We start from the raw sequence: 14,725 nt of genomic DNA, 5'->3' as shown, positions 1-14,725 counted from the left end.
TACTTATTCTAGTGTTTCCGCTTCTTCATTGTCCTCTTTTAACTTCTTTTGGATCAATATTTTTTTCTCATTATTTGATACTTTTTTTCTACTGGTTTGGAAGTAATACTCTATATTCTTTTAGGAGTTACTTTAGAAAGTTTAGCATACATATTTATCTTAACAAAGTTTAAAGTTATTCAATACTGATACGGACATGAGGAAATAACAGGGTCCAGAATTATCTTCCCATCATACACAACTGGAAAACTTGAATAAATATATGATTCAACTGTTTTTAGATGGTGGACAACAGTCAGTGAAGACCCTGTGGTGCCTGAAAGAAGGGAAACAAATAGGTGAACTCCACCACCCAGACTTTCTGACTGAGGTAGAAGAAGCATAAAAATGTAACCCATAATGATAAAAATCAGACAATCAAAACAAACCCAGGGGAGTTCCTGTTTCTGATCTGGCATGTAAGGAGCTTGGCAGTCATGACACCATGCTAACAAGTAAAAAGCTGAACAAGCCGAAAAATCAACAGCTCTCCTTAGATCCATTGGAGAACTGAGGTCATAGGACAAACTGGTGCTCCCAAAACTAGAGAGACAGGTGAATACAGAGAATCACAATTTACCAGAGCAGACCCCACAGCTGGGAACAGCGCTGTGGCAGGAACGCCTGAATTGTAATTGATGAACTGCTGGAAGCTGATTGTGGACAAGTCACAGTCAAAAACTGCAGGGGGATGGGGCAGTCTTAGGGACGCTTTTGCACTTTTGTGAGTTTTACCTCCAGGAGCCCTACCAGGTTCTCACAGTGAAGATCGGAGAAAAATCTCCTCATGGTTATGGCAGGGGGGTGGGGAGTGGGGTATAGATATTTTGAAACACACCAGAGCACTCTGTTCTTCTTAACAAGGCCCACCCTCAAGACAAACTGTTATATGAGAGCCTGACCTATTGAGGTTTTATCAGAGCCTGACAGACCTGAGAGAAGGGAAATTCCCTAGTCCAGCCCCCTCTAGCCGTCCTGTCCCACCTTAGGAGGGGGAAACTGAGAAGCACTGTGAAGTTCACAGTGCGGAGGTACAGGCTTGCTAAAAGACTGAGACCTAATCATAGGTCTATGGAATGCTCCCTCGCCCCTCACACCTCGCCACCACATTACTAAAGGCCTATTTACCACAGGTCCTTTTACCCAGTTCATCATGTCTGGATTTCAACAAAAAAGTACAAGGCAAGCTAAAGGCAAAAAACCTCAACAAAACAAAACAAAACACCCCTCCCCTCCAAAAAAAAACAGTTTGAAGAGACAGAGCAAGCATCAGAATCAGAATCAGATATGGCAAGGTTACTGAAATGATCAGATCAGCAATTTAAATACTATGATTAATATGCTAAGGGCTCTAATTGAAAAAGTAGACAAAATGTAAGAACATGGCCACAGTTAGCCACCAGGGAGGATGCAAAATAAGGTTTCTAGTTAGGAAGCCAGATGCGCCATAAATCTTTGGGGATTTTATTTCTAAAAGGAGGAAGCAGGGAATGGATGCTGGAGGATACTTAGCATTCTCTTCCACAGTGTCTTTCATCAATTTCTGAAAATTCTCAGACACTGTCTTTTTCACTATTGCATAGCCCCTATTCTCTTTAACTTTTTTCTTCTAGAAATTCAGCTAAATATTTGTGTGACTTCAGTCTATCACTCTGTTCTGCATTCTGGATAATTTCTTTAAATCCGTCTTCCAGTGCATTAATTTCTCTGTTCAGCTATGTTTCACATGCCATTTAACCCATATCTGGAATTTCTAATTTTAATTATTATATTTTTAATTTCTAGAAGTTTTATTTGGTCATCTTTCAAGAATACCTAGTCATTTTATAGTCTCTTGTTCTTTTTGTTATACTTTTATATTTCACTTTTTTCTTCAAATATATTGATCATACTTATTTTTTTTAAATATGTTTTTATTAATTTCGGAGAGAGAAAGGGAGAGAGAAACAGCAATGATGAGAGTCATTGATTGGCTGCCTCCTGCACGCCCCCTGCTGGGGATGTGCCCTGACCAGGAATTGAACCACAGTCTCTTGGATCCTAGGTCGATGCTCAACCACTGAGCCATGCCCAGGAGGGCTGATTGTAATTATTTTTATATTTGTGTCATATAATATCAAAATCTGCTATTTTTGCAGGATTGCTACTTAAATTTATATGTTTCTCTCATGAATGGTGGCTTGTTTCCTTGTACATTTTGTGATTTTTTTTTTCATTGTATATTTCAGAATTTCCTATAGGAATTCTTTGAGGCCTGTATTTAAAGGACATCCATGTGCTGAGGATTTGTGCTTGCTTGTGCCAGGTGCTCTTGGGCAATACTCCCTCTGGACCACTTTATTTAAAACTTTTAAAAAATGTTTTTTTAAACTTTTCTATTTTTATTGTACTGTCACAGTCTAACTAAAATCTGTGTGCAAGCTAATCAGATTCAGCTTCAAGACAAATCTAAGAGCTGTCCCCCAACCAGATTGCTCTCCCTAAGTCCCTACAAGAGAGAAATTCTGGCGCATCCACTACTCTATGCTTAGACCACGGTAAACTAAAATTACAGCTTGTAATTTTAATTATAAATTCTCAGGGTCAACATTTTCCTTTTTCGCCCACTTCCACCCAGATCCAAGGTCAAGATATGCAAACATCCTCGCCTCTTTTGGTGGGGTATTTTTTTCTAGGTCACCAATTGTATTAGTTTTCTGTTGCTGCTGTATCAAATTATTGCAAACTTAGTGGCTTAAGACAGCACAAATTTATTATCGTACCATTATGGAAATACAAAATGGATTTCACTGAGTTAAAATCAAGGCATCCACAGGGCTGCATTTAAAAATATATATATCTTTATTGACTTCAGAGAGAGGAAGGGAGAGGGAGAGAGAGAGAGAGAAACATCAACGATGAGGGAGTCATTGATAGGCTGCCTCCTGCAACCCCTGCACTGGGGATCGAGCCGGGTTTGACGGGGAATTGAACCACGATCTCCTGGATCCTTGGTCGATGCTTAATCACTGAGCCATGCCGGTTGGGCTGCATTTAAAAAAAAATCCTCATCTGAGGATATTGTTTTTATTGATTTTTTTAGAGAGGGAGGAAGGGGGGGAGTGAGAGAGAAACATCGATTTGATGCCTCCCGTACGTGCCCTGACCAGAGATCAGACCCACAACCTAGGTATATGCCCTGACCAGGAACCAAGCCTCAAAACTCTTGGTGTACCCGATGACGCTCCAACCAACTGCGCCACTTAGCCAGGGCAGGGATGCATTTTCTGAGGAGGCTCAGGGGAAGAAGAAACCTTTTTTTTTTTTTTTTTTTGGCCTTATCCATCTTCTAGATTCAGGATGCTCACATTCCTTGGCTTGTGGCACCTTCATCCATCTTTAAAGCCAGCAGTGTAGCATCTTCTAATCTCTGTTTGGCTCTGACCAGTGTTTTCATCATCACAACTCCTTCTTTCACTCTCCTGCCTCTCTCTGTCCTTTATAAAGATGCATGTGATGGCATTTCAGGCCCACTCAGATAGTATAGGAGTCTCCCCATTTCAAGAACCTTGACTTAATTGCATCTGCAGAATCCCTTTTGCCATGTAAAGCACCATAGTCACAGGGTCCCGGAATTAGGATGTGGCTTTCTATAGGGGGCCACTATTCTGCCAGCCACACCTATTGAGAGCATTGCCCTTTAAGAGTACAGGCTTTAGGTGGGGGCCCAGGTGTTGTCTCTTGGTTCCCATGGGTGGTGTCTGGAAAGTCATGGGAAGGTGTCCAAGGAGGAGGGGGTGGCCCTGGGCTCCTGGGTGTAGAGTCCCCGCAGACAGGTGCTAGCCCCAGAACTGGTTCCCTCTTCTTGACACAAGTATCCTCAGAGTTTCTGACCTTAGAGGCTTTCTCTTATTTTCCTACCAGCTCAGCCATTCATTCCAACATGTTTTTAGATTGCATCCTATGTTTTAGGGCTCTGGGCCAAGAAGATTGCCCTAGACATGCTGCCCACATTGCTCACAAAGTCACCAGTGTGTTCTTATGCTACACTTGTCCCCACCCACCCTCCAGCTTCCCTTCTACTTCCTGCCATATCTCTGTGGTTGGGAATTCTGACTTTAGAAAGACTACTCCAGCTATGGTGTGCAGAAAGCACTGGAGGTGTTTAGAGCTGAGGCTAGGAGATGGGGGAGGAGCAAGCCTCATCTGTCACTTTGGGTGGCTCAGTGGTCTCCGCAGGCTCTCTTTGCCTCCAGCCTGGGCCTTTTTGGTCCACATTCCACACTTTGTCAGCCAGAGGGACAGGTGCTGGGACATGCAAGTCTGCTCTTGTCCTTCCCCAGCTCAGATCCTTTTGTGGCTCCTATCACCTCATACTGAAGCTTGGGTGTGACTATGCACCAAGTCTTGGGATATAGCTGCCAAACTCCATGGTCACTTCTGGGTCCCTGCTCCCCTGATCTCTCTGCCACTCTGGAACCTAGTGTCATTTACTGCTTTATGGGGTCTTTTGTTTAGTGTCTTCCCTCCCCCTCTGGGAACTTGGATCCAAGTGGCAGGCCTCTTTGGTTCACTGCTTCGTCTTAGTCATTAGCCATGTGTGGCAGATAGGGGTTCAATGGGTCGTGAGTAAATGGGGGCCTTGGCCAGAGGTTGGGCCAACAGGCAGTGCAGGCACCAGATGGGAAATGATGACATGGGGGTGGGGTGGTACTTGAGTCCCTGACCAGCCCAGCATGTTCCCCTCTTTCTAGGCCTCCCTCCTCCCTTCCCCCAAACCCTCCAAGGTGCTCAGCAAACAGCTTCTCTCAGTTCAATATCTTACATAAATTGTTTATTCAGTAACAATTCAAGAAAGCAACTGTGGGGTGGGTTCCCAAGAGTAAGATGGTCACTGGGCTAGGGTGCGTGTGTAAGTGCCACCGCCCACTGCCCGAGAGGGGTGTGTACTGCAATGCATGGCTGTGTGTGTGCATGTGTGTGTGGCTGTGTGGGCCCGCAGCATCAAAATTCAGGCCTTCTTCTTCCCCTCCCCCACCTCCAGCTCTTGCTCTGAGACCCCATCTTCTCCGGTGGCAGTTTGACCACCTCAGTCACAAAGAGCCCCAGTGATCCCGTCAAGACATCTGGGAAAGAGGAAAAAAAGCATCTTTTCAAATGTCAAGTGGATAAACAGTCAGGGCGCCAGATGTGCGGCTGGGAACCCTCCCAATGGCTCTCAGGCCAGCAATCTTCCCAGTGGTGCTGCCCAGCAAGAAGCCACCCAGAGATGGGCTGTCACCATGGACGCTGGGTGGCCACTGCACCTCTGAGTCCACATCCCCTGGGAAGCCCTTGGCAGAGAAGCAGGGAGGTGAATGCACTGGTGGTAGTGGTGAACCCTTCCCCATAAGCAGCCATTTGGGGACAGGGATGGGGCTGGGAGCAGGTCCCTGTGGCAAATGAGGTGGCTAAGCAGGCACACACCCTTCCTGGAGGGGGAAACCACAGGGAGGCTCAGGGCCCAGCAGAGCTTGCAGGGCGCACAGGGCCTGGGCCTGGGAACAGACAGCCACCTGGAATGGTCCCTCAGAATGGGAACCCACCCCCAAAGAAAAAAGTAACAGTCGCAGAAGAGGCAGTTTCTGGAGCATGGTTCCGCCCCAAAGCGGCGAGGGTCAGGCTGGTGGTCCCAGCCAGCCCATAGGCACATTTAATAGGATTCCCGAGGATGTTTCAAGTGGGCAGGGCAGGTCTCTCCTGGTGGCCACCCTGGAGGGGCTCCCAGCTCCTGCCTCCTCCCACAGCCCCCGCATGAGGTATTGTGCTTCCCCCCCCCCCCCCCCCCCCCCCGCTTACAGCTAAGCCCCCTCCCTCCCTCCCTCTCCCCCCAGCATATGGGTGGTCAGGAGCACCCATTGGGGGCGGGGCAGGGCCCCTATGTGGGGTCCAGCTCAAAGACACCATCGCTGGTGGGGGTGGTGAAGAAGGAGGGCAGGTCAGAGGTGGCAGACTCCTGCCCCCCGCTGCCCCGCTCCCGGGCACGCCTCTCCTCCAGCCGCAGGCTACGCTCGAAGTCCAGCAACTGCCCCATGAAGTTGAAGTTGGGCGAGATGTTAGACTTCTTCCGCTTGACCAGGTCATAGGCATCATTGAGCGACAGGTGGAGCTTCTGCATGAGGTAGGCCACGGTGACAGTGACAGAGCGGCTGACACCCGCCAGGCAGTGGACAAGCACCCCGCAGTTCTGGGCCAAGGCCTCATCTAAGCAGGGGCAGAGTGGGGGCCAGTGTGAGGTGCAGGCCAGTGGCCTTCTGGAGGGGCCCTCACAGCCTCCACCCCATCCTGCCCTCTAAGCTAGCTGGCCCTGGCCAGATTTGCCTGGGAGCCCTGCCTGGCCTGAGGACTCTTGGCCCCAGCACTGCCTGACCCCATAAGTGCCATCCTGGCTTTGGGCTCTGGATGTGGCAGCTAAGCCTGGGAGGAGCCCTCATGAGGGTGAGGGGGAAGAAATGGAAGAGGCCAGGAGCCAGGACTGGGGGGAGGAGGGAGAATGGGAGGGCAGGGTGGACTCACCAATGAATGCAATGGCCTCAGGAAAGAACTGGGACAAGTTCTGGCTCCAGTGGTCCGAGATGGGAATCTGCTTGTAATGAAAGTCACCGTTCTTCTCAAAGAGGTTAGGGAGGTTGGGGGTGACATTGAGGATGTAGCGGATGCCTAGCTTGGCCAAGCTCTCCACATTGGCTGAATCTCGGGCACTGCCCAGGTAGAGGTTGGGCAGGATCTGGACAGGGAAGGATGGCAGCAGCCCCGCTGGGGGTGGTGTGGCACCCTCCGAATCCAGGCCACAGCTCATGGAGTCTCGGTCAGGTTCTGATTCTGCATCCGAGCAGTCAGAGCCCAGGCACAGGCCACCCAGACCCACTACTGGGCTGGGCACCATGGCCAAACTTGATCCACCACGGCTGTTGAGGCTGGTCTCACACAGGTGAGGGCACTCAGCCTGGAATCTGCTGAAGCCACCTGGGAGGGAGAGAGGGAGGGTTCTGCTGATCTGGCCCCCTGGGTAGCCAAGTGCCCCCGGCTGGTGATAGGGAACTGACCCTAGATAGCCCCGACACCTGAGGGGGCTTGCAGATGTTCCTAAAGGGAACTCAAAAGCCAGCAGCCTGTTCTATATTGGTGTCACGGTGTGGTGCACCATGGGCTGCTCAGCCAACCTCAGTTAGTACTGTAGGATACTCTTTGGGACAGCAAGTGCCCACTGTGGCTGCTGGGCCCAGGCAGAGCCACCCAAAAAGGATCTTACACCCCCAGGACCAAGCCGAGGCAGGCACAAGGGCTCAATAGAGTCTAGATGTGCTGCTAATCTTGGGGAGGACGGCGGCCATCAGTTAAAGAAGAGAGAAGGTTCAGATGTGAGTGCTCTGCCTGGGTGTCTCCCTAGCCAGCTCAACCAGGAGCACCCTGATGGCAGGGGCCAGGTGACAGCCATCACCGTGCTCTCTTCATGGATAAAATGGGACCCTGAGAGGAGGAGAGGCTGGGAGAGTGCGACATTCCTCCTGGGTGGTTCCAAAGTCCCAAGAAGTGAGCAATTCCTTGGTCTACAGATTACTTCTATTTCCCTGGGCTGGGGTGGAGGCCTGGAAATCCAACACTGTATTTCTATATCCCTGTGCATTCAGAATGGAGCAAGGGAACACAGCCCAATGACCCTCTTCAATGGGGAGGTGGGGACAACTGGTTCCGTAGGTTCATGGGAACCCTGTTCTTACCCTGGACCTCTGGAAGGTGTGTGTGTGTGTGTGTGTGTGTGTGTGTGTGTGTTGGCAAGGAGCTAACAAGCCTGTATCAGCCTGTTTCCCTTCCATCCCTCAGCCCTGCCATAGCTGTAGGGGCGAGACAGGTCTCTGCTTTCTCAGGCCTCCTTCTGCTTTCATTGCTTCTCTCTCTCCGTCTTCCCCTTCTAGAGCCTTTGCAGAGCAGGATTTGTCCTCTTGTGTCCCCTGCCTCCTTTGCCCATGGCTGAGCAGCTGGAGGAGGTGTTATTACTATCTCAGGAAGGCTGGGAACCCGCATGTGGTACTCCATTCTTGAGCATACTGTGAGCCAGATCAGGTCAGCCAGATTCTCCCCATTTTCCAGACTCAGAAATGAGGCTCCCAAGGGTGAAGGACTTGCCCAAGGTCATGCTCAGGGGAGGTAATCTCACCTCCACTTTAGACCAAAAAACGGGGCTTGCTCAAGATCAAGTGAATTGTGAATTCCCTCTGAAGATGGGGGTCCTGCCTACCGGGCTGGGATTCTCCCCAGGCTGTTGCCCACCCGGCCATTGCTAACACCTACCTTGTAGGTAATAGGCCAGGTAGCCTTCCTCCCGCAGCTTCTGGAGCAGGGTACCCAGCACAGACTCGGGTTCCCACTCCTCGGCCTCGGCCTCGGCCTCAAGCTCGGCCTGGGACTCCCCGCGCCGGTGTCTGCCCCCGCCCTGATCGTACAGGAGCACTGGGGCGGGCGGGGGCGGCTGTAGTGGCGGCCCGGGCAGAAGTGCGCGCACCGACAGGCTGCCCCGCCGAAGGCGGCGCAGCAGCAGCGCCGGCAGGGCTACGCTCAGCGCCCCGCCAATGCGCGCCGACTCGTACAACTCCCGGCTGCGGCAGTCAAGGAGCAGCAGCCGCGGCTGCGGGGGCGACAGCTCCCTGCGCAGCCACAGGCACGAGCGGCCCAGACCTTCCATGGGTTCGCGGCTCCTGGCACGTCCGGCCGCTGACGCTGCGGAGAGAGGGAAGACACGCGTCGTCGTGAGTCCGCGTCCTCCGCGCCCCGCTACCACAGGGCTCGGGCCCAGGGCTCAAGATGAGAAGTCAATCCCCTGTCCTGAAGGCAGGCGCCCAGGGCACCCGCAGGGACACCTCTCCACCGCCTGATTCTCTTCTCGCGCCCCTCCCGCAGTGAGGACATACAGAAGGCACTCTGTGCGCCCCACGAAAAACACCCGAGGTAGCCATCTGGTTGCCGGGTAGCTGCTCACCGCCCCGGGAAAGGACGTGTGAGAGGTCCCCCGGAAAGGTAAGGCTGGGCATCCAACGGCCCCTTTGAGAGCCGTGGGTTCCTTCCTGGCCCCCGCCTGGGGCATTCTAAGGCCCCGGCCGCCTTCCTTCACACCTTGTTTCTGAGTTTCTCGCTCGGTGTACCCGAAATCACTCCCCAAGTTCGCGCTTCAGACTTTGGGGGCGTGTGCGTGTGAGAGGGGTTCAAGACCAAGGTCTCCCACACGTCCAGGTGGGCCCAGGTAATAGAGGTGGGGCGGACGTGATGGGCCTTGGCTAGCCCTCCCAGAGCTGACCGGGCTCTGGTCCACCTCCCCCCACCCCCATGCCCCAAGCCCCGGAAAAGAAGAGAGACCTGAGGCGTGATCCCGCGGCGGGTGGCTTTGCGCCGATGTCTCGGCCACGGCCACCGCGGGACGCGGAGCGCGGTCCCCGGACAGGGTGTCCAGGGGCCCGGCCGCTGGGAAAGAGGGCTGCGCGGTCGAGCAGGCGCGCACGTGGAAGCAAAGTCCTGAGCCGCCCGCGAGCTGGCTGCTTCCTGGCAGACCGACCAGGCTTCCACCTTGGAAGCCGCTGCCTTTGGACAACGAGTTACCGTTTAGAGGGGCGGGGCAACGGGGGCGGGCTCAGGGTTCCAGTGAGCCAACCGATGTCAGCGAAAGCAGTCGGGTGGCGCCCCCCCTCCCCCGCCCCGCCCCGCCCCGCAAGTGGCGCGCTGAGCTGGGACTTCCACCGAAGCAGGACTGGACCGGGGCAGAGGCCAAGGGCAGGTCAGGGGCCCAGCAGGGGACCAGCCACAGCTCCCCTGGCCGGCGCCAGTTAGGCCCCCGGAGGCAGGGGGAGGGGTGGGGACAAGAGCCCAGTGCCCCTGCCCCAGAGGCTGCCTCCAGAACAACTTACTTGGTGACCCTGGACCATCATGTCTCCTGACTGGACTTCAGTGGCCCCATCTATATAGTGGGCTCTTCATAGCCACCACCTAGGGCTACCGTGGGATGCCACTGAAATCATGGAGGGGTGGAGGAAACAGGACCAGAAACCCATTGCTGCTTTCTGGCCCAGAGCTCTGCCCGAGGCTGGCTGGAGGGCTAAGCAGGCAGAGAGCAGCTTCTGGGCACCCCCACTGTCTTCGCTGGCACAGGCCTGGCCAAAGGCACCCAGGAACTCTGAGCTCCCAACTCCAAACTGGGGCACTCTACTCTTATCACGTTACTAATCCAGCTTCTCCCTCTGCCTCCTGCTTAGTCAAGAGCCAAGTAGTTTCTACTTAAGTCCCACTCACATTTGTACTCTCCTCTCTGCCTCGCTCTGCCCAAGGGTTTGCATTGGCCAACTCTTGACCAAGTTACTGTCACAGCTTCCAAAGCTCTCTCCCTGTCTCCAGTTCTGTCTGCCTCAACTGCCCTCTGCCCTGCCCTGCACCAGAACATTTGTTCAGCATAGGCCAGAGGCCTCCATACCTTCCATGGACACAGGATGATGAACAGGCAGGACACACAGGGTCTCTGCTTGCACATAGCTCCCAGGCTAGTAGGACAGGTCCGTAATTAACAGGAGACCAAACAAGATAATACCAGGTGTGATAAATGTTGAGACAATGAAATGAGGTGGGGAAGGTTTCTGAAAAGTCTAGTTCTGTGTCCCTTCTCTGGTTAAAACCCATCTAAAGCAAATAGCAGAGTTGAAGGAAAATGTACAGCAGATAAGATAAAGCTCATACAAATTAATCGAAAGGTTAAGACTCTGATAGATAAATGGGCAAAGAACCAGAAAAGACTGCATGGAGGAGGAAACCCAGTTGGGTACAAGAGATTTGGGGGAAGATTCAACCTCAGGCATGGAATGGAAACAAATTTAAAAACCAAGTTAGTAACAACAGAAAACAAGGTAACACTCCCACCTAATACATTAGTAAAACGTTCTCAAAATGAGAACACTCACTGCCAGCAAGGGTGCTGTGAAACTGTCCTGCTGCTCTTTTGTTGGTTGCTGGAGGATTCTCTGTTGGCCCTTTTGGAAATTAATTTGGTAATATGCATCCGGAGTTAGGAAGAAATTTACACCCTCTGGCCACTTCTGGTAATCTACCCTAAGGAATCAAGTAAAAGGCGGCAGAGCTCTATGCACATAGGATGGGCACCACAAGCCATGTAACTAAGGAGGAGGGGCTCAAAGCCACTGGAAAGCCAAAGTTTAAGCTAGTTAATTCTAGTGCAGCTACTGAAAACACTTCTCAGACCAGAGTAAGATGAGAAAACTCAGGAGATAATGCTGAGGAGAGCCAGACTGCCTCAAAGGGGCCTCCAGTCACCACTCCCTCCCTCCTTCCCTGGCCCAGTGTGTCACCAGCCTGGGTCTAATCTTTGGCCATAGCCCACCATGTCCAGGCCTCTGGGATGAATCCCACCACTAGCATACAGGGGCCTCAGGCAGCAGGGTTGTGTCCCCCTTCCCTCAGCCCAGGCCTCTCTCTGCATGCTATCCGGATTCTGCTCCTTCTTCAGCATCCCCCCCCTCCAAGGTGTTTTCCTCCAGGCAGCCTTTGTCCATCTCCTGGGCCAGCTTGTGGTCTCCCTCCTCTGTGCTCTAGACCTCAGTTCTCTGAGGCTTCATTGCTCCAGAACCAAAGTTTGGGAAGCCGGAGATGGGGGTTGGGGTCAGAGCAGGGCCCATTTCCCCTGTCCCACGTGCTCTTGGGCAGGGACTCTTTCTCCTAGTGTCTCCTATCCCTCCATTCTTGCTCCCAGAGGCAGAGGTAGGCTGCCACCTGGCCAGGGGCCTCAAGCCTGGGGGCTCCCTCCAGGCCTGCTGCACCTGTGGGTGTTACCCTGGTGTGACCAGGGGTTGAAGGCACCAAGGTGTTCTGCAATGTGCCAGACTGGGGTGCCTGGCTTGGCTGTGTTGTAGGCAGTGGGGGTGGCAAGGTCCATCTCACTGGGAGGAAGAGAGACACATGCCCCCACCTAAGCTGTCATGGGGGCTCAGTGTGGTTGTAGAGAGGGTCGCTGACCCCCACAGAGGTAGGAGCTCCTGAGATGCCCAGGCATGCTTTCTGGAGAGGGCTTCCTGGAGGAGGTCATGGGAGCCTGGCTGGGAAGATGATGAGGAGGGAGGCAACTTCTGCAATGGCAAAGGAGAGGAAGCTAGGCTCCAAGAAACTCCCAGGGTGGGGTTGTGTAGGGGCCTTTGTCTTCCAACCTTGAAGAGTGGCTCCCCGCACCTTGCTCCCAATTCTGCTGGCAAGCCTGCCAACCGGGAAAGCGAGTGCTCTGTGCCCGGCGCCAGCAGAGCCCGCTGCGCCAGCAGCAGGACAAACTGGAACCTGTTGCCACCTCCGCACTGCAGGGCTGAGCACAGCCAAGCCCCCTTCCCCCGACCCTCTCCGGGCCAGCCCCGACTCGGCCCCCTGGCAGCGCCTGCTTGGGCACCCATTGGGGCTCCCACCCTGCCCCGCGCCTGCTCTCTCCGTGGACTGGTCAGGAGGAGGTGGGCAGCGTACCTGGGCCTCTCCAGGCCCCCTCAAGGCACTCTCCGCAGGGTGGGTGCTTTGCCTGAGGCCCCAGCCCACGCTGGGCGCCCCTGGCCTCCGCGGACCCAGTCACTGCCCCTTGGAGGCTGCGGGGACTTTGAGGGCAGTAGGCCCCTTGCGCACCACATGTGCCCTCTGGTCCTCAGAGCCACCGGAGAGCGGTGCCCAGCTTTCCCCTTCATCCCCCCCACTCCGAAATGCACGGTTCCCGCCGGCCCAAGTGGCAGGCCAGGAGCACAACTCCCAGGGACAGCGTTCCTGCCAAATCCAGTGTCTTTTCCACCAAATACACTTTCCGCTGGGGATGGCTTTCTGCTTTTCCTGGTCGGTCCCCTCGTGGGACTGGGAGTTCCTCCAAGGAAGGAGCGGGGTGTGCCAGGCCCCAAGCTGGCCCCAGCCCCCAGTGCAGGGCCTGGCACCAGCCAGACGCTCACGGAAGAAATGCTCGTTAACAACGAAGGCATGAATGAATGAAACCAATTGTTGCATGAGGGAGCCCAGGAGGGTGCTTTTTCTCTCAGAGGGTTGAACACTGCTCCCCCCACTCCTCACACACACACAAACACACGTGCAAACACATTACTCCCCCCAAACACATGCACACACACCCCTCGAGTGAATTTCTGTCCTCGTGGAACCGACCTACTATGTGTGCTGCCTCCATTTCAGTGCCTGTCCCTGGATTTCTTCTCCCCGCCCCCCCACCGACACCCTGATATCTAAGGACGGTACCTTGCGCCCCAAGTGCCTTCTTTATCTCTTAGGAAAGAGGCCAAACCATTCGCTGGCGAGACTCAAAGTCTGTTTAGGGAGCACCTGGGGGCCCTCAGGATGGCAAGCCGCTGCTGAAGGCGAGTCAGAGGCACCTGGCAGGGATGTCACCAAATGCTGCAGCCTCTAGAGCCAGCGTGCCAGGTGTTGGGGATGGTGGTGGGAGGGGCTCAGGGATGTGCTGGGGGCTGTTGAGGGCTATTTGTGATGGGGGTGGGCAGGGTGCCAGAGAGAGGGAATCCAGCAGGTGTGCATACATGTTGGGGTGTCCGAGAGAGTGTACTGGGGAGTGGGCCTGGTTGCGGGAAGTGGGGAGTGTCAGCCACTGGGGTGTGGGTTAGTGCTGGGGCTTTGCTTGGGGTGGGTACACTGCAGTGCCTCTGGGCTGGGATTGTGGGTGGGGTGTCTGTAGTGAGTATATGGGGAGTCGGAGATGGTGGGGGCACAGTGAGGGGAGCTATGTTAGCCCAGAGTGCAGGGATGTGTTGGGAATATGTATGTGCCTGGGTGTGTATTGAGGCGTGGCAGGGTCTGGGATGGGTGCTGGCGTGAGTTGGGGACAGTGGTGGATGGTAGGTTAGGGGCTGCTGCTGTTTGCACGGCAGGGACCTGAGTCTGCGGTGCACGGTTTGTGCGCGCGCGTAAGTGGCAGGGGGTGTGCGTGGCGGAGGACACCGGAGGTACAAGGGCCGGATGCGGGTGGGGGGTGCGGTGGCAGGACCCAGAGGGCCACGCAGGGGAGCGTGCGTCGGCCCATGGGGTGTGCGTTGGCAAGACTTTGGGGGTCCATGGTGGAGGAGCTCACGTCGGAGGGCGGCCAGGCCGGGTGGGGGTGGGGTGGGGTGGGTGCCCTGGCGCCGCGTGCTCCGCTCACCTCTGCTCACCTCCGTTCCACTCGGCTTCCTGCGCCGGCTCCGCGCGTGGCGGCCGGGAAGTTTCCGAAGCCCGGGCGGCGGGAAGTGCCACCGCCACTGCCGCCGAGCGCAACCGGAGCCTCGGGCGGCGGCCTCGCCTGGAGCCGAGGGGCCGCCGCCGCCGCCGCAGCTGCGGAGGGAAACTCCAAATCCCGCCTCCGCCGCCGCCTCCTCCCCTCCCGTCGCCGTCTTCTCCGCCCCCTGCCCAGGAGGGGCACTGTCGCCCGCGGCGCGCAGGGAGGGAGCGGGGAGGGGCCGCGGCCTGCCCAACGTCTCCCTCCACCTCCCCCACCCCCTCCCGCCTTCCTCCCACCTGCAAGCCTTTGCCTGCTCCGCCTGGCCAGCCGAGGCCCCTATCTGGATACCCACTGCAGCCCCTGGCCCCCAACAGCCCTGCTGTGTAGGGGCCACGAGCGTGGGGAGCAGGATTGGGGTAGGGCCCTGACCTATGCTGGGCC

At 54.9% G+C, this 14,725-nt stretch overlaps 1 protein-coding gene across 3 annotated transcripts; it reads right to left on the bottom strand.

Moving 5' to 3' along the window:
* Positions 1–4,830: 4,830 nt before the first annotated feature.
* Positions 4,831–14,415, bottom strand: DUSP9 (dual specificity phosphatase 9). Of its 3 annotated transcripts, none has more exons than XM_081126446.1 (4): positions 14,238–14,415; positions 8,350–8,775; positions 6,574–7,023; positions 4,831–6,261 (listed from the first exon to the last, which is right to left on the bottom strand). In XM_081126446.1, exons 2-4 carry the CDS (start codon positions 8,738–8,740, stop codon positions 5,936–5,938), a joined length of 1,167 nt encoding a protein of 388 aa, XP_080982572.1. In that variant the 5' UTR covers positions 8,741–8,775; positions 14,238–14,415; the 3' UTR covers positions 4,831–5,935. The 3 variants fall into 3 exon arrangements, with proteins under 3 accessions (XP_080982572.1, XP_080982571.1, XP_080982573.1); XM_081126445.1 differs by having other exon boundaries at positions 14,228–14,408; XM_081126447.1 differs by lacking the exon at positions 14,238–14,415 and adding an exon at positions 9,409–9,560.
* Between the last annotated feature and the right edge of the window lie 310 nt (positions 14,416–14,725).

Source organism: Miniopterus schreibersii (genome assembly GCF_964146895.1).
Source record: "Miniopterus schreibersii genome assembly, chromosome: X".
Lineage (NCBI taxonomy): Eukaryota > Metazoa > Chordata > Mammalia > Chiroptera > Miniopteridae > Miniopterus > Miniopterus schreibersii.
Note: the sequence above shows the minus strand (reverse complement) of the source record. Positions and strands in the feature narration are given on the sequence as shown.

Coding starts and splice junctions, on each gene's coding strand:
- DUSP9 (XM_081126446.1), bottom strand. CDS start 8,740: ATGGAAGGTCTGGGCCGCTCGTGCCTGTGGCTGCGCAGGGAGCTGTCG. Junction 7,024..8,349: donor CCTGGCCTATTACCTACAAG/GTAGGTGTTAGC, acceptor TCTCCCTCCCAG/GTGGCTTCAGCAGATTCCAG. Junction 6,262..6,573: donor TGAGGCCATTGCATTCATTG/GTGAGTCCACCC, acceptor GCCCCTGCTTAG/ATGAGGCCTTGGCCCAGAAC.